This window comes from Rattus norvegicus, chromosome 1 (genome assembly GCF_036323735.1).
Source record: "Rattus norvegicus strain BN/NHsdMcwi chromosome 1, GRCr8, whole genome shotgun sequence".
Taxonomy (NCBI): domain Eukaryota; kingdom Metazoa; phylum Chordata; class Mammalia; order Rodentia; family Muridae; genus Rattus; species Rattus norvegicus.
The window spans coordinates 123,565,413-123,585,086 of NC_086019.1; the positions used below are offsets into that span (position 1 = coordinate 123,565,413).

Sequence of the window (19,674 nt, forward strand, 5' to 3'; positions counted from 1 at the left end):
TGGTATAATGATAAAACATAATTTACAATTATTGTAGGATAGAAATTATCCCATCTATATTTCTGAACTGCTGGAATTGCAGACATGGGACCCCATATTTCATACACTAATAAAATGTATTAAGATCATACCTACCATTTTTCAACTACAGTTTGGCACACCATGTCTATCCCATCAAGTAAACTACTGATTTTTAAAGACATATTAGGTTCACAGAAAATTTCAGCATAAAACACTGGTTTCCTATATAGGCAACTATTCCAACACTTGCACAACCCGCCCCCCCCCCCGTGTCACCATAAGGGCCAGTAGAGTATTTTGACAATAAAAGTCATGAAAAATAAAAGAAATTGCATATATATATATATATATATATATATATGTATATGTATATCACATTCTCAACAATTCTTTATTATTGTATGAAGTTTTATGCTGCACACATGTGTGCATCCTTGGGACAACTTATATTATTACTTATTAGTAACACTCTATTTTGATAAAATGGTTGACACATTATCATTTAAATAGTTTGTGCTTGAAAAATATATCAAGCTCCCTATCATTAAATATCTGTCCCCTACAATACTAGTATCACTATTCCATTTAACTTCATGTACTTTCACACTCTTTCATTACAACTGTTTATCTAAGACATCTGGTAGTACATGGATATGAGTACACCTATATCCACAAATGTCTGAGTACTAGGTCCTCATTGAGATTTATGTATCTAAACTTACCCCATCAATGGATACGAGAAGCCAAGAGACTATAGCAACACACAGGGCAGGCACAGGTTCAAAACAGTGATAAATACTAGTGCTAAGAAGGAGTAGACACAAAGTTCCATCCTCAACAAAGACAAATTTGAAATTGATACCTGCTGTGAACAAAGGCAAAATGCTTTTTTGTTTCAAAGGAGTGCTACTGGTTATATCAACCTCATGTCAGGGCAAATCCCAAGGAAAGGAACACCAAAAACAGATCCATTTTTCTTTCATTCTTCTTTTGTGGGTATTTGATTTATTTTATTTTTGTAGGTTTTGTTTGTTGAATTTGGTCATTTTTGTTGTTTTGTTTTTATTTGGGGGGAGCATTAGAAAGACACAGAGATAGTTTATTTGTACACAACCAAGGGTGGATGCAATTTTATTGGTAGGGAGACAGGAGATCTGTGAGTAGTTGGAAAAGTGGAAAGACGGTAATTAAAATATATAATCAAATAATAATACAAATGAGTTATATACTCACAAATACAGTCCAAACCATCAAACAAATAGAAAACTTTTAAAACTGTTATATTGTAAATGTGACCTAAATATCTAGCAATACCATAACATATATTAAGAGCGCACATAAACTACTACTACATTAATACAAGTAATGACAAAGGACTACAGGATCATTTCAATATTCAGTAAAAGAAAATAAAAATATTTGAAAATCCCTAGCCACGTTCATGATTTAAAAATTAATTCAAATAATAGTTACAAAAATGAAATTCCATACATAAATGAAAACCTAATATATACAGATAATAAACACCACAGCACATCTGCCATTTTAAAGATCATCTAATACACATTGTAACCACTTCCATCAGACATTGTCCCAGATGCTGTGTTCAGGGTAGTCATTATGTATTGTAAATACTAGGTTTTTTCTTAAATGTTGGATAATGTACAAGTTTTGTAAGCATATTCTGACATAAGTAAGCGACTAGACAAATCTAATGGATTGAGAATGGGGAGGGAATCAAATGGGGAATAGGAAAAGAGAAGAGGCTAATAGAAGAGAATACAAGGAGAAACAGTTAGGATGAGCACAGTGGATTGTGGGAAGGAATACAGGAAGAACAGCTAAATAAGGTATATATGTACAGGTATTTATATACATACACACACACATACACACATGTGTGTGTATGTGTGTGTGTGTGAGAGAGAGAGAGACAGAGAGAGACAGAGAGATAGAGAGAGAGAGACAGAGAGAGACAGGGAGACAGAGAGAGAGACAGAGAGAGTCAGAGAGAGACAGAGAGAGACAGAGAGAGTGACAGAGAGAGACAGAGACAGCAGAGATAGATAGATAGATAGATAGAGAGAGAGAGAGAGAGAGAGAGAGAGAGAGAGAAGAGAGAGAGAGAGGTATCACCAAATAATAGGTATCAACTACCCATAACTTGGCACCAAACAAAGCTTCCAGCACTGGAATTGGTTTAGATTTAATTGAGTTATGGGTCAAAAGCACTGTTATTAATAGAGCAGAAATTTCCAAGCAAACCAAGTTGCTGCCAAGACTACAGGGTTCTCTCTCCAAACTGAGAACAAAGCCCCATTATTAATGATAGTATCTAGAAATTTCATTAAAAAGGTGATGATGTCAAGTCAGTATCCACATAGAACTTACAGTGCTACATTCCATGGTTTTTCGTAATGCAATAGGTCCTTCTCACATACTCTATGACTTCCAATTAAGGGATTTAATAGAATCTATGAGTGTACAAATAAGTGGGTCTCTGATTAGAGTTCCTTATCATAGGCTCATGTTTTTGTGTTGACTTTTTTTTGCCTAATGTTATTATTATAGTTGCAGTACTAATTTTTAAATCAATGTCTTATTGGTGACTACCTGCTTTAATAGTTTATCCTCCTGATGAAAAACACACAGCCTTTATATTTAATATGACATAAACCGCACAATAGCTGCTATACAATTAACTGGGGCATGTTTATAGCAGCCACTTGCAGGTCCTCTTCGACAAGCAGGCTTTAAAGACCAATTAACATTAGAATACAATTATACTGAGGCAGGTAGGATCTCAGTACCAGTGCTGATTAGTATATTAATATTATATAGTTGCTGTTTTATTATATTTCCTGTTTATATTTTAAAAATGAACAAATGAATGGATGAATAAATAAATAGATAAATAAGTGAAAATAGGCATTATACTAAAGGTTAACAAATAAATACTCACATATATCCGCCTAGAGTTATATAATTTAGTTTTCCAGAAGGAGTGAAACTAGTTAAATCCACTAGGCTAGGCCTCAGGTTCAGCAGTAGTTGATCAACAAATAATTCAAATAATAATTTAAGTTTTTGAGTGAGATTTTATATTATTACTGTTTGGTGTTTATTTTATTTTTGTTTATTGTTCTTTGTTGGTTTTTTATTGTTTTGAATATGGTTTTATTTTCCTGATTATTAATTTTTGTTGGATTTCTCTATCATTTTTGCCAAAGAGCTTAAAGTTAGGAGGAAAGTGAGAGTGCATCTGAGGAACCTGGGGGGAGAGGTAAAATAGAATCAAATACTAGAATTGAAATATTAATTTAAATAATGAAAAATATAATATTACAAAATATGTTTAAGTGTTTAAATATATTGTTGTAATTAAGAAAATATGGCAAGTAATAAAAATATGGATCGATCTAAAGTTGATTTAAGCAAACCTGTAGTAAATGAGAAAATATTAAATTTCAATTCAAATTTATACACAAGCAAGCAAAAATGAAATCAGTAATGAAGAAATTTTACAATACCACTAGCTAAGTGTGGTGATCTGCATCTGTTGTGATCTTCTCGTGATGCTGAGAGGAAGCATGGTTTCAGTAATGAGCTTGAATTCTCAGATGACAGCACAGTGAGACTCTGTATCAGACATATATAATATACATTAAGAACAACACTCTGGTAAATGCAATATACACATATTTTAAACTACAGACAAAAGTATATGTAGATAAATATTCTATTATCAAATGTACAATAAGTGCTGAGAGCTTTTGCAAAGAATAGTGTACAAAATAAAGAAATGTCCATCAGGTATGTGCAAATGAAAATGATACTAAAATTCAATCTTATACATATCAAAAAGTCTAAGATCAAAAACACATGTGATAGCACATGGTGGTAAGGATGTAGAGTAAGGAGAACATTCTTCTACTTTTGGTGGGAGTACACACTTTTACCACCACTTTGGAAATTAATTAGGTAGTCTTCTCAGGAAACTATAAATAGTTCTACCTAAGACAGAGCTATACCAGTCCTGCTATTATACCCTAAAATGACACAATATACCACAGGAACACTTTGCATTATGTTTATAGAAATTGGAAATAACGTAGATGTCCCTGCACTGAAGAATAGATGAAGAAAATGAAGTACATCTATTCAAAGGAGTAGTATTCAGCTATTAAAACAAAGATATCATGAATTTCTAAGGGAAATGGATAGAAATGGAAAAATAACAGCCCAATTTGGTTATCCCAGAGCCAGAATGCTATAAGGTATGTATCCATTTATGAGTGAACATTAGCCATAATATGCAGTACAAATATGGTACAATCCACAGAACCAAATAAACTAGGTAATATGGAAGCCCTAAGGCAAGATTCAAAAATCGCAATTATAACTAGATAGTCATGAAATGTGGATGGAAAGACAGAACAGGGTAAAAGAAGATACGTTCATGGGAAGAGGGATGGTAATCAGATTTAGGATGATGGAAGGTGAGAGAGGGCTGAGAATGAGAGCAAAAACAGGTGGAGGGGTATCTCTGGTAACTAGCTGGAGGCATGGGATGGCCGAGGATGCAGGAAGTATAGGCAGGTGACAGTAGCTGAGATTTCTACAGGAGGGGATTAGAGAGACTGGATTTGCAAGCATCTGTTGCAAGGCAGGACTTCTAGAAGTGGGAGAGTGGGATCAATTCAACCACAACACCTCCAACACAAAACTTTTTGCCCACTTAGTGTGCTAGGATGAAGTTGAAGAAGAGAATGAGGGAATAGCAACCTGAAAACTGCCTGAACTTGGGACCAATCTCATCTGAAAGAAATATCCTGACATTGTTAATGATATTCTCCTATGATTACAGACAGGAAACTCGCATAACTCTTTCTTGACAGTCTCCATGTACCAGCTGATAGAGACCAACACCAAAAACCCGTAATCAAATATCAGGTAGAACATGCAGGGAGTCTTGCAGAAGAGTGGGTGATAGAAATTGAACAAGACAGAGGGGTCAAGGACACCCAAATGAAGGCCTACAGTGTTACGTAAAATGGGACCATGGGGAATCAAAAAGCCAACCAGGGATCCTGCAGGCCCTGGACAGACCAAGACTCCTTATGCATTTGTAGCAAGTGAGAAGGTGGTCTTTATGTTAGTCCCCTAATAATAGGAGTTGGGGTTGTGTTGGTCTTTGTTCCCTGCCATTAATTCTGTGCCCCGTAACTGGACAGCCTAATTCTGCTTCAGGGGATTAAGATATTCCTAGACCTATGGGACTAGAATCCTCTGGATAGGGTGTTAGCCAAAGGGGACTCTGATTCTCAAAACAAAATGTATGGATGGCATGTGAAAGGGATTTCTAAGGCTGAGTGTAAGAACAAAGTAGGTATGATGCTGTCATCAGGATGTAAAATTAATAATAACATAAAAATTTAAAAAAGAATAATGCACAGTTCATATAATACCTGAAAAAACAGTGAAATGTCATAATCCATATGAAAATTAACTAGTTAATGAAGTGTTTTCATAGAGTTTATGAACAAATACTATAAAATTGAAAATAAAATATTACCCATTGACATGGTATATAGGTAACCATATCCTATCTATTAACTAAACTTTCACATTCAAATATTTCTTATTCAATTTGCTTTCATTTTTATGAAAAATTGTTAAGAGTATAAGCTTTTTTCAGATTATTTTTCTAATATCTGTATCTATGACTAGAGTTGTATTATTTGACATGGAGTAATAGAAGAGTATGTAATGTATTGATCAACTGGTGCTTGTATTGATAACCTGTGTAAATCCCTCTTCTGTTAAAATAGAAAATTAGTTTAATATCTTATCCTAACTTTATTCATGTGCCAGAGACTGGTTTATAATTCTATGATATAAAACAAGTCTTAAATACTAATAGCACTAAGTTGAATTGATACTTTACATGAGTCTTTGAAGTAGTTTGGCCCTTCAGATGACTATTTTTGGCATAATAGACATTCACGTTAAATGCTTTCATTATGAAATCCCTGTATGAATAAGAAATTATTCACAGAACTAACTCCAATATTTTAAAAATGACCACAAAACAGTTTTTAACTGTTAAACATACCACATACACATAAAAGTTATGATTAATTTACTGGAATCTTAGTATTGTAACTAAGCCCCAAATTCCAAAAACTATTTAGAGGTTAGGACTATACTCCTCTAAAGCAGAAATAACTTATACTGGGTTCAATAGCCAAACAATTTAAAATTTAAAAAGAAATCCATGATGGCTAACTTTTAAAGAACATTCTGAAATCACAATTAAATTGAGAGCTTGATATATACTTTTTTATTTGAAATATGATATATATGAATTAGGATATACTCTATTGTTATATGCTTAAATATACTTCATTGGAATAAAATTTAATCATCTAAAACCTGCAATTAAGCCAAGGGTAGTGGTCTGTATCTTTTAAGTCCTAGTGCGGAGAGGGTTAAAATTATGTGGCTCTCTGTGAATTTGAAGCCAGCTCAAAAGACATATGGAGTGGTACTTATTAGGCAACACAGTAGAACTTTTCTTTTAAAAAAAGTCTAAATGCATATCATATGTATAGAAATAAATGTGCATGTACTTATTCATGTGTGTAAGGTTTGAACACAGCTTTGTAGTAGAAGATGATCAATATTATGTCTTTATCTTTTAATTTTCCCATATCTTTTAAGAGAGGGTCTATCATTAAGTGAATCATTAAAGTCAGATCACTATAAACTTAGATTAGTAAATTTAATAGACTGCTAGCCCATGCTGGTATTACAGATATAAAATGTTCTGTTGATATTTTCATATATATATATTGAGATTGATAGGACCCAAACTAAAGTCCTTCTACTTAAATGCATGCATATTATAAACTAAGTCACATCTCCAGTTTTCAGCACATATATAAGTCAAATAAAATAAGTTATTAAAAAAACAAAATAGCAACAATAACAGCTCTTGTACAAATGATGACTGTGTATGAGGAATAGTATAAAGAATATATATATATATATATATATATATTTCTTCATATATGTAAATATGAAGAAACTCCCACCCCATTTATATGAAATGTAAACCTATTGTGAATGAAAAAATCTTACCTATATTAATAAATTTTGCATACATATTAACTAAAGATGATTCTATATATATATGTAAATATCAACGTGTAAATATGGATACACATATATAGTGTTTATTTACATGAATAGCAAATGTAAATTGGTTGTTCCATTCAGAGAGTGAAATAATTAATTCAAAATGGTTCCTTTAAAAAATTAACCTGAACTTAGTATAAATTTCAATTAGCTAAATATCATGTAAATTTGTCTTTACTGCCTTAAGTAAAACAGTAATTGGTACTATATGTAGCCATAGAAGCAGTGATTGAATATATATTCAAATTAACACAGTTAAATAAATTTGAAATATGAATTATATACCACAAAAGTAAGTATGGGCCAAATAAAAAGCTAAATTTTGTTTGACAATATTTAATTACGAAAGGGAGGGAATGGGGAGGAAATCATAAACACAGGAGTAGTTAGCCTTCATATTTCCCAAAGGAGATGTGGTACATTTATCACCTTTGTGTCTCCACAATTTTTCTATGCTGCCTCAATTTTGTTCATATTCTCCCTCTCCCTCTCCCTCTCCCTCTCCCTCTCCCTCTCCCTCTCCCTCTCCCTCTCCCTCTCCCTCTCCCTCTCCCTCTCCCTCTCCATTCTCCTTCCTCCTTTTCCTTCCTCCCTCCTCCCTCTCCATCTCCATCTCCCTCTCCCTCTCCCTCTCCCTCTCTCTCTGTCATACATTATATATCCAGGGAGTAATTATAGTCAATGCAATAACTACTAAAAATAAGATAGCCAAGGAAAACAAAGAACAATTTAACACTAATAAATTATTATGAATCCACTATTACTATGTGAAAACATCTGAAACAATAAAATAACACAATTTAAAAGCATACAAATTTTTAAAATGTACCACATTAGGTATAAGAAAGGCAAACCTTCCATAAAGGTAAAAAAAAATGTCTTACCTACATGAGTAAATCTTTCAGTACACATTTCTCCAAAGAAGCTATGCAAGGATATAAATAGAAAATAAAAAACACATCAACATATTAAGTCATATGAAAGCACAAATCTAAACAGTCTTAACATAGACTGTATGACTCTAAGAACCATACTACTAAGGGGAGAAGAAAATAATTGAAATGATTTTCAAATGAACAATAGATCAAAGAATGTAGATTTACTATATATACTGTATATGGTGTTTGAAAACCTTAGAAGGTTTTGAGATAATTTTCACTTATTTTATTAGAATTTCATGTTTCAGTACTATATTTACCGACATTACTACCCCAGCACACTCTGCCTGTATCCGTAGACACAATCACTCATTTCTCCTCCTCCTCCTCCTGGTGTTCCTTGTTCTTCTGGTCCTCCTGGTCCTCTTGCTCTTCCCGCTCCTTCTGCTCCTTCTGTTTCTTTTCCTCCTCCTCCGCTGCTGCTGCTGCTGCTGCTGCTGCTGCTGCTGCTGCTCCAGGCACTGCTGCTGCTGCTGCTCCATGCACTGCTGCTGTAGCTGCTGGCATAGCTGCTGCTGCTGCTGGCACTGCTGTTGTTGTTGCTGCTGCTGTAGCTGCTGCTGCTGCTGCTGCTGCTGCTGCTGCTGCTGCTGCTGCTGCTGCTGCTGCTGGCGGAGCCGCTGCCGCTGCTGCTGCCGTTGCCCCTGCCGCTGCCGGTGCCGCTGCCGGGGCTCCTGCTGCTGCTGTAGCTGCTGCTGCTGCTGCTGCTGCTGCTGTTGCTGCTGCTGCTGCTGCTGCTGCTGCTGCTGCTGCTGCTGCTGCTGTTGCTGCTGCTGCTATATTCAAAATGGGAGATATAGTTAATAGAAATACCGGATCTTAAAACCCCAAGTATTCAACCATACAACCATCATGTTTCTCTGTTCAGGATTCCAAAAGGAGATATGTGAAATACTTTACTAGGAAGTCAGATGGTAATATCTCAATGTAGGTCCCTTATGTTAGTTTATAGGTTTGACTTCATGGTGTGTTTACTAGAAAACAATATATTTTTCTTTTCAAAAATGCAACAATAATTTCAAGAAAAACAAAATTCAAAAGGTAATCGACTGGTAACCAATTCTGCCTCCTTCCTTGGCATTCCCCTACACTGAGGCATTGAGCCTTCACAGGATCAAGGGCCTCTTTTCCCATTGATGTCCAACAAGGCCATCATTTGCTACATATGCAGCTGGAGCCAAGGGTCCCTCCATATGTACTCTTCTGTTGGTGGTTTAGTCCCTTGGAATTCTGAGATTTCTGGTTATTTGTTATTGTTACTTTTCCTATGGTTTCAAACCCCTTCAGCTCCTTCAGCCCTTTCTCTAACTCATCCATTGGCAACCCTGTGCTCAGTCCAGTGGTTGGCTGTGAGAATCCACCTCTGAATTTGTCAGACTCTGGCAGAGCCTCTCAGGTATTTCATTCAGTCTTTGCTCCACACTTTCTGTATTTCCTCCCTGGAGTATTTTATTCCCTCTTCTAAAAAGGACTGACACATAAACACTTTGGTCTTCCTTGTCCTTGAGCTTCATGTGGTCTGTAAATTATATCTTGTGTATTCTTTGCTTTTGGGCTAATATCCACTCCTCCTTGAGTGCATAAGATGTGAGTTATTTTATGACTGTTTTTTCTCACTCAGGATGATATTTTCTAATTCTATATATTTCCCTAATAATTTCAAAAAGTCATTGTTTTTAATAACTGAGTAGTAGTCTGTTGTGTAAATGTATCACATTTTCTGTATCCATTCTGCTGTTGAAGAACATCTGGGTTTTTCCAGGCTTTAGCTATTATAAATAAGGCTGTTATGAACATAGTTGGTCATGGGGTCCTGAGTTAAAGGAAGCATTCTCAACTGAGAAATGCTGAATGGCTGAGAAGCACCTAAAGAAATGTTCACCATCTTTAGTCATCAGGGAAGTGCAAATCAAAACAGCCCTGACATTCTACCTCACACCAAACAGAATGATTAAGATCAAAAACTCAGGTGACAGCAGATGCTGGCATGGATGTGAAGAAAGAGGAACACTCCTCCATTTTTGGTGGAAAGGCAAGCTGGTACAACCACTCTGAATATCAATCTTGCGGTTCCTCAGAAATGTTGACATAGTACAACCTGAAGACCCAGCTCTAACTCTCCTGGACATATACCCAAGAGGGGAAACTAATACTTAATATGTTGTCCATATTAAAAAAAAGACATGTGGAATGGCAATACCATGTCAAACAGGAAAATTTCTAATACCCCACCCATTTCAGAGGTGGATGGTTGTAACCAACCAATGGACTGAGAACAACGTCCGCAATGGAGGAGTCTGAGAAAGGACTGAAGCTCCTGAGTGGATTTCCAACCCCATAGGAAGAACAAAAATATCAACCCACCAGAGCCCCCAGAGCTGTCAGGGATGAAACCACTAACAAAAAAGTACACATGGAGTGCAAGTGATGGCTCCAGATGCATATGTAGCAGAAGATGTCCTTGTTGGGCAACAATGTGGGGACAGTCCCTTGGTTCTGTGAAGGCTTGTTACCCCACTTTAGGGGACTGCCAGGGTAGATAGGAGGGAAGAAGTGTGAGAGGGAACACCCTCATTGAAGAAGTAGGTGGGGGATGGGATAGGGTGTTGCCAGGAAAGGGGATAACATTTAACTGTTAATAAAGAAAATATCCAACAAAAGAAAAATTGTTAACACAGAATTGCTACTGTCTAAATGAATTACAGGGAAAAAGAGTGGAGTATAGACAGAAGAATTTGCTATGTAAATATGTAAATAAGTTTTTTTTAAATTCCACTGGTATAATCATTTTTACAGGATGGTTCTGAAGCTGAGAACAAATTAATTACACTGTCATAGTGTAAAATCTTGGCTGTATGTATTAAATGTATCATGTTGCTTTACTTTCAAATGGATAAGACAATGAATCACTATCTTTCTGTGGAGAACTTAGATGTGGATCATCGAGAAAATAATGTGAAATTTTAAGTATTAGCAGGATAAGATCATCTTACAAATCAATGTGGTTGTTATTCAGTTTCTATCCCAGACCTTTAAGGAAGAGTTCACTGGCTATTAAATGAAACCATGTGAGAAATGATACAACTAATTTAATGTGAAAATACATATGAAACAATCTTGAAACTGCTGCTTCTTTTTGAATTTTGCACCATACAATCTCACTCATTTCCCTGTTCCCTTGTACCCATCCTCTTCATTTGCAATCTTGCTGCCAACCCCCCTCCCCAATTGAAAGCACTCATTATGAAAACTGGTGTGTGTCACAGTGTATCCCTCAGTGTTTTCCACTCCTCTTTGCTTGAAAATATTTATTGAAATAGGCCATTCATCTGGTTCAAGGCCTCTGTATTATGCTACACTATAAATAGAGAAACCCCACCAGTCCTCTTCTCAGATATCCTGTTGCTGAAGAGAGTCATGTAAATCCTGCAATTTTGGATCTGTGGACTTAGGTTAGTCACATGTTACACTTGTTCATTGATGAAGTAGGCCAACTGATATCCCTGGATCTGGGCTTGGGACGTATATAAGCTGGTCCTCCTGCCTACCCTTCTGAAGTAGTTTATTCAATGATACTGAATGTAAGGAGCAGAGGGAACAATCATCTCTCTGTTCTCATGCTCTCAAGTCTGGCTCATCTGCATCCATACCATCAGAGAGACTCTACTGTACTGCCAAGGTAAGTTTCATGGCCATAAAATCTGTTTCTGGGGTCATCTAAAAAGTGGTCATGGGAGTGCTACAACTTGTCTGCAGAGTCAAATAAATCAAGGGTCATCTCAGGTGTGGTATGACCACATGGGTCTATGTAGTGCCTGACTGGTGATCATCTGAGGCTACACCCTTCTCTGAGTTCCTTGGAATCAGAATACTGGTCATCTTTGCTGGTTTTCTTTTGGGTCCGTGATACATCAGGTGAAGATGCAGGCATCTTACACAATAAAATAATAATTTTATATAATTCTATAAACAATTTTGGTAATAAAACATCAGATGGCTAAAAAGGACAGAAATGAATGTTTCCATAGCTATATAAATAAAATGTAAGAAAAACAAAGGTGCTGCTGGGGGAAAGTAATCTGTCTGTCTAGAGCAAGACTACATTTTAACCATGGGAAAAATTTAAGAAACTAACCCTTGTGGGTTAGTACATTGCAAGTATAAGAAACATTAACTAAAAATCATTCAGAAATTCAGTCCCAGAAAATTAATATAGAGAACAATATTGTAAGAAAACTTATATGGATCTGTAACCTCCAGACCGATGCTCACACTTGTGCACAGCTTGCACCTGTCTTTTTCCACAAATATACCTGAATTGATAAACTTCTTCTCCTATTCATAAATACCAAAATCTTCTCCTCATAAATATTAACAACACCATAGCAACAAAAGGGAAATAATACTTTCATAAACAATAACGCAAAATGAGAATTCATGTGATGGAGAAAAGCTTCTCATTCAATGAAGTAACATGCATTTTGTACTGCAACCGATGATCATACATTGTTCAAAGTGTGTACAATACGATAGTCAAGATACCAGACAAATGGATTACCTGACATGCTAACTGTAGGAATAGACATTTCACCAAAGTATGTGTAACACCATGGATGAAACATAAATATTTATATGCTTTCATTATTAGTAAAATACAAACCTAAACAATATGAGATATTCTATACATATATAACATGAATGCTGTTAGAGTGTGGTTTTCTGTAGTATTTTATGCATGTCCCTGACAAGCTTTTGTACTATTCCTTATCTTAATCAAGCTGTTTATTTCCTTTGACTAAAAGATTCGTTTGAAGATTCCAGTCTCCTAACGTTCTTTATAACACAATGTAAGAGTATGCAGGTTTTACATTAAAATTCTATTGATTTGTTTTTATGTATTATATTCAGTCACAATATCCAGGTTTTGAGATAGTCCTATATTTCTTTAATAGATTTATTTGTGTTCTCTTTAAAAGTGTTTACTTGTTTACTTGCTTTTTTCCTGTATTTTGGTGAATGAGTTATTTATAACCTCCTTAAAGGATTCTATTATCTTCATTAGATAGAATTTAGGGCATCTTCCAGATTTTCAGGTGTGTTGCCCCCATGTTGTGGGGGCAGAACTGGATTCTCATGATGCCAAAGTATATTCTCTGTTGCTTTGTGGTCTTGTGTTTGCCTGTGGCCATCTGCTTATCCCTGGTGTTAGCTGGTCTGGGTGTCTCTGTCAGGAGTCTGCCTTCTGTGTAGCTCAGCTGCAAGAGATTTGCTGTGAGGTCTCTGAAACTGCTTGTATCAGACCTTCTGTGTGGCCTTCATTTTGTGTGGTATTCAGGAGGCAAGTACAACATTGACATGTTGCACTTAATTCAGTGTCTTTTCTGTAAGATTCAGACAGTTGGGTCTTGAATGGGGCAGACAAGTTGATGATCTGTTGCTCTGGCTGCTTCAGAACTACTGGAAGACTTTCAGATTGTTGGGTCTTCAAAGTAGCTATCCTGTTGTTGCCCTGTATGCCTATTCCCCTGGGAGACCTTCAATGAAGTCTGTTGCCCTATGTGCAGCAGAACTTCAGAGAGTTTTTTAAGACTTTTGGATCAGTTGCTATGTGTGTAGCAGAACTCAACAAAATCTTTCAGACTGTGCTATCTTTAGAGTACCATGTAAGCTGGTGATCTTCCCCATCAGAAGGTGCAGCCCAGAAATGAAATTCCTTGGGGCAAATAGATAGGGGGGGATGTGTCCTGAGTCCACTGAACTCCACAGAGTGCCCAGTTGCTGCAGCTTTAACACTTCCTTTTCTAAATTGAAACACCCTTTCTGTAGTATACTAAAGTATACCTTAATATCTTGTATAAATGCATAACTTATGGATGTCATCATTGTATTTTGGGAATGTGGCACAAGTGAGCAGCAAACTTTACTTGGCAGACAGGAGTTATAATTAAAAAGGCACGGGCAGAAATATGTCCTTTATTAGTGCCAGCCAGGATCTAGACCATGTATTCAGGTACACAATCGGGCTACAGTTAACACAGGTTCCTTTTCTCTATTGTTAATTGGAGCCATTGCTCAGGGTAAATTATATTTTCACTGCCTTACACTTTAACTTTTCATTAATCTGCTGAATCACACAAGGAGGAGACACAAATGGATTAGCATCATAAAAATGTTGAACAAAATTACTGCAGGTTATTCTTTTCATTCTTTTGACTGAGATCTTGCTCCAGATTGCTTTGTAAACCATTCTCTATTTTATTGTACACAATCCTGAAAACTAAGGCAACCAGAAACAATAAATATTTCTGCATTAAAGGTTTCATAGCCAGGGATTTTCAATAGCTAAATCGTGACACTAAACTTCTCCAGAGAACAAAGAATGTTTATTCCTTCAGAAACCTGTACCAGGGAAAGCAAATAAAACTGATCAAAAGAAGTAACATTCTGGATTTCCCCAACTCCTGCTATGAGTCAGCCACTTCTGCTTTCTGTGCAGGAAATATGTTCCTTCCTCTGAAGCATCATCACTGTCTCAGTATTGCAGTGCTTCATCATCTGAAAAGAGAATGAGTCACTTTGGAAATGAGTTACTGCTGTGGAGTGAGAATCTACTCATTACATTTTCTTGAGGCACCCACGGTGAAGAATTGCTAATGTAGGAACAATTCTGACTGCCCATCTAAGATGCTCTGAGAGATTTGAGCTACACTGAGGTAGCTGAGGGTGTTTGTAATCACATAGGAAGAACAACAATATCAACCAAGCGGATACCACAGAGCTCCCAGGGACTAAACCACCAACCAGAGAGTACACATGGAGGGACCCATATCACCAGCTGCATATGTAGCAAAGGGTGGCTTTGTTGGACATCAATGGGAGGAGAGATCCTTAGTTCTGTGAAGACTCAATGTACCAGTTTGGGGAATGTAAGGACAGGGAGGTGGAAGGGAGTTGGTGAGTAAGTAGGAATACCCTCATGGATGTAGGGATTATCGAGATGGGATAGAGGGTGTCTGGAGGGAAAAACTGAATTGGATAAAATTTGAAATGTAGATAAAGAAAATATCCAATAAAACACACAATATCACCCGTGATATCTGATGCTCTCTGTGATCATAAAAATGTAACACTAGCAATTTTACTTATTATAATTCTGTTGTCATTAAGAGCTTCACAGCTTCTTATTTTCAATAGGAGTTTGAGAATCAAGATTAAGTTGTTACTGCTCTTTGCCAAAGAGTAGGCCTTATAGTTTATTCTCACTTCCCTTTCTGCCTGCCCATTTCTTTCTATGAGGTCAAACAAGGCGTGAGAGTAGTGGAAAATCAATCGTCTCTCTGATGTACTAGGCACCTATTCTATATTTCCAATGAAGGACATTTACCCAACAGATATTCTTGTGCTTCTTTAGCAAGAAATATCTTCTGACTGATCAGTGTCTCTTAAATAACACTGTGTTAATGATAGTTACTTCGGCTTCACCTGACGTGTGTTCATGCAGTTTTACACTTTGCCTAAGTTCTATCTGGAAGCACAAAATCTTCTCCAATTCAATTTATTAAATATAATCTGGTGTTCTTGGATGATTTTTGTAATTTTATTCTCTTCAAATTCTGTTACATGTGGATCAATACATAGGATAATATTGTAGTGCAAACTAATGTGTTCAGCTAATGTATATCAGTGAGAACTCAACAAACAGAAATAACAATAAATGTATTGCAATATTTTGAAGTATTAGAGGAAGAATGTTGCATACATCTCAGGAAACTATATTTACTGAACAAGCTAGTAAAGATGGGTATTGGTTGCTATAGCTACAAATATATCTATTGAAGTGAAGGTTGCAGAATCACAGAAAAGAGTGTAATAAAGAAGAGATAAATATATCATTTATTACTGTGTTCAGCATTATTTAAAGACTTCTCTCTTATAGTACATTTAGAAAAGAAGAGTATGAACACATGGGGTCTTACTGTATTTATCTAGAAGTTGATACAGTCTCTTAAATGTACATGAGTACATAGGATATTTGTCAAATTTACAAAAATGAATCTGATTTCAGCTTGGGAACTGTTCAAGAAGATGGGTGTCTGGCTGGATCACTTAGACATAGTTAGGAATGCAGAAACACAGACATTGTAAAGGTCTTTTGCAATAATTTGCTTTGTATTCTACCCACAATCATTAGTGATAGTATTAAAATTGCTAATTACTTCGATAGCTTTAAACAATAGATGTCTAAAATATTATTTTGTTAACTGAGAGAAATTTTGTAAACTATGTTTTATCTTACCGTGTTCTATGGAAACTTCATCTTCAATTTCTATTGAAAAATAAGATGTAACACAAAAATGTAACTATACACACTAGTTTAACTTAAGTAGGGGTGGTATGTTATCCAGAAAAAGAAGCAGAAGGAATTATACTTAATTCATTCTATGAAGCCAAAATTATTCTCATACCTAAACCACAGGAGGAACCAATACAAAGAGAACATCAGCCCAATTTCATTTATGAATATTGATGTAAAAATGGTCAAAAAATTCTTGCAAACCAAACTGAAGAAATTAACTCATATACCTATGGTCACTTGATATTTGACAAAGGAAATAAAACCAAGAAAAGGAAAAAAGATAGCATTTTCAACAAATGGTGATGCTTCAACTGGAGTTCAGCATGTAGAAGAATGCAAATCCATCCATTCTTTTTGCACTGTACAAAACTTAGTTGAAGTTGATCAAGGACCACCACAGCAAACCAGATACACTCAAACTAATAGAAGAAAAGGTGGGGAAGAGTCTTGAACACATGGGCACTGGGGAAAATTTCCTAAACAAAACACCAATGGCTTGTGCTCTATGACCAAGAATTGACAAATGGGACCTCATAAAACTGCAAATCTTCTGTAAGGCAAAAGACAGTGTCATTAGGACAAAACAGCAACCAAAAGATTGGCAAAAGATATTCACAAATATCTTTACAAAATATACAAAGAACTCCAGAAGTTAAACACCAGAGAACCAAATAACCATATTAAAAATTGAGACAGAGCTGAACAAAGAATTTTCAGCTGAGGAATATCAAATGGTCGAGAAGCCTCTAAAGAAATGTTCAACATCCTCAGTCATCAGAGAAATTCCAATCAAAATAACCCCTCACAAAAATCAGAATGGTTTAGATAAAAAACACAGCTGACAGGAGATGCTGGCAAGAATGTGGAGAAAAAGCAATACTCCTCCATTCTTGGTGGGATTGCAAACTGGAAAACCACTCTGGAAATCAGTCTGGAGATTATACAGAAAATTGGACATAGTACTACCTGAGAAGGCAGCTATATCTCTCCTGGACATATACCCATAAGGTGCTCTAAAGTACAACAAAGACACATGCTCTGTTATGTTCATACTAGCCTTACATATAATAGCCAGAAGCTGGAAAGAATGCAATTTTTTTCAACAGAGGAACAGATACAGGAAATGTGTTATATCTACACAATGAAGTACTACTCAGGAATCAAAAACAATGACTTCATAAAATTTATAGGCAAATGAATTGAACTAGAAAATATCATCCTGACTTAGGCAATCCAATCACAGAAAAACACACATGGTATGCACTCACTGGTAAGTGGATATTAGCCCAAAAGCTCGAATTTCTCGGCCACGTGAAAGTCAAGAAGAAGGATGACCAAAATGCAGATGCTTCACTCCTTCTTAAAAGGGAGAAAAAAGTATCCATAGGAGAGGATATGGAGGCAAAGTTTAGACCAGAGACTGATGGAATTTAGACCCTAGCCCACATGTGGGGCACACACACACACACACACACACACACACACACACACACACACACACACATATATATATATATATATATATATATATATATATATATATATATATCCACCAAAAATAGATAAGATTGATGAAGCTAAGAATTGCATGCTGACAGGAACTCGATATAGATCTCTCCTGAGAGACACAGCCAAAACATGTTAAATACAGAGGCGAATGCAGCAAATCACTGAACTTAGAGTGGAACCCACTTTGGAAGAATTAGAGAAAGGGTTGAAATAGCATAAAGGGCTTGCAACCCAATAAGAACCTCAAGGACAAACAACTTGAGCCTCCAGGGACTAAATCACTACCCAAAGACTGACCCCCATGGCTCTGACTGCATATGTAGGAGAGGAAGGCCTTGTTGGCCACCAATGGAAAGAGAAGGCCTTGGCTCTGCCCCAAAGTAAAAGATTGTTGGAGGGGTAAGGGGATGGGAGATGTGTAGGCAAACATTTTTATAGAAAGGGGGGGTAGGCAGCTTATGAATAGGAAACCAGGAAAGGGAATAATATTTGAAATGTAAATAAACATCCAGTAAAGAAAAAAATCTTGCAAATCAAATTGAGAAACACATGAGAACCATCATTCTACTGATTCAAGTAATGTTCATCCCATGTATGAAAGATTGGTACTATGTATGAAAATGAATTAATATAATTTATTATATATGCAAACTGAGAGAAAAGAATCAAACAATCTTCTCAATGGATAATTAAAAAGTATTTGAAAACTACAATGCTCCTTCATATTAAAAGTATTGGAGTGCTCTGGCTAGAACTTCAAGAACTATATTGAATAAGTAGGGAGAGAGTGGGCAGCCTTGTCTAGTCCCTGATTTTAGTGGGATTGCTTCAAGTTTCTCTCCATTTAGTTATATGTACAACAATGCCAAGCAACCAGAGCTTCCAGGGACTAAGCCACTACCTAAAGACTATACATGGACTGACCCTGGACTCTGACCTCATAGGTAGCAATGAATATCCTAGTAAGAGCACCAGTGGAAGGGGAAGCCCTGGGTCCTGCTAAGACTGAACCCCCAGTGAACTAGACTGTTGGGGGGAGGGGGACAATGGGGGGAGGGTGGGGAGGGGAACACTGATAAGAATGGGGAGGGGGGAGGGGAATATTTGCCCGGAAACTGGGAAAGGGAATAACACTCGAAATATATATAAGAAATACTCAAGTTAATAAAAAAATAAATAAAGAAAGAAAAAAAAGTATTGGGGTGATAAGTATTTAAAGTCCCACATCTCTACACAATGAAAAAAACACATAGCCAATAACAAAGTAAATAGAGAAATACTTGAGGCAATCCTAGTAAAATCAGGAACAAGACAAGGATGCACACTCTGTTTAAACAAGTGAATGATCAGTATGACAAGAACTTTATGTCACTCAAGAAGGAAATTAAGACTTCAGAAAATTGAGAGATCTCCCATGCTCATGGATTGATAGTGCTAACTTAGTAAAAATGGCCATCCTACCAAAAACAATCTACTGATTCAATGAAATTCCCATTAAATTTCCAACACAATTCCTCACAGGCATGGAGAGAGCATTTCTGAATTTCATATGGAAAAACAAACAAAAAAAAGCAGGATAGTGAAAATAATTCTTAAAAAATAAAAGTCTTGGGGAATAACCATCCAGAACTCAAGAGGTAATACACAACA

At 36.2% G+C, this 19,674-nt stretch overlaps 1 protein-coding gene across 4 annotated transcripts in view; it reads right to left on the reverse strand.

The window, feature by feature from the left end:
* Positions 1 to 1,119: 1,119 nt before the first annotated feature.
* The window catches only part of LOC120099830 (uncharacterized), a 78,052-nt gene continuing 59,497 nt past the window's right edge, over positions 1,120 to 19,674 (reverse strand). For 3 of the 4 annotated variants that reach the window (XM_063280956.1, XM_063280958.1, XM_063280957.1), the window contains exons 2-4: positions 8,420 to 8,935; positions 8,106 to 8,146; positions 1,120 to 3,660 (exon numbers count right to left, since the gene is read on the reverse strand). In XM_063280956.1, the coding sequence (XP_063137026.1) occupies positions 8,465 to 8,935 (471 nt within the window). In that variant the 3' untranslated portion in view covers positions 1,120 to 3,660; positions 8,106 to 8,146; positions 8,420 to 8,464. The remainder of the gene's footprint in view (positions 3,661 to 8,105; positions 8,147 to 8,419; positions 8,936 to 19,674) is intronic. The other variant, XM_063280959.1, reaches the window with a different exon arrangement.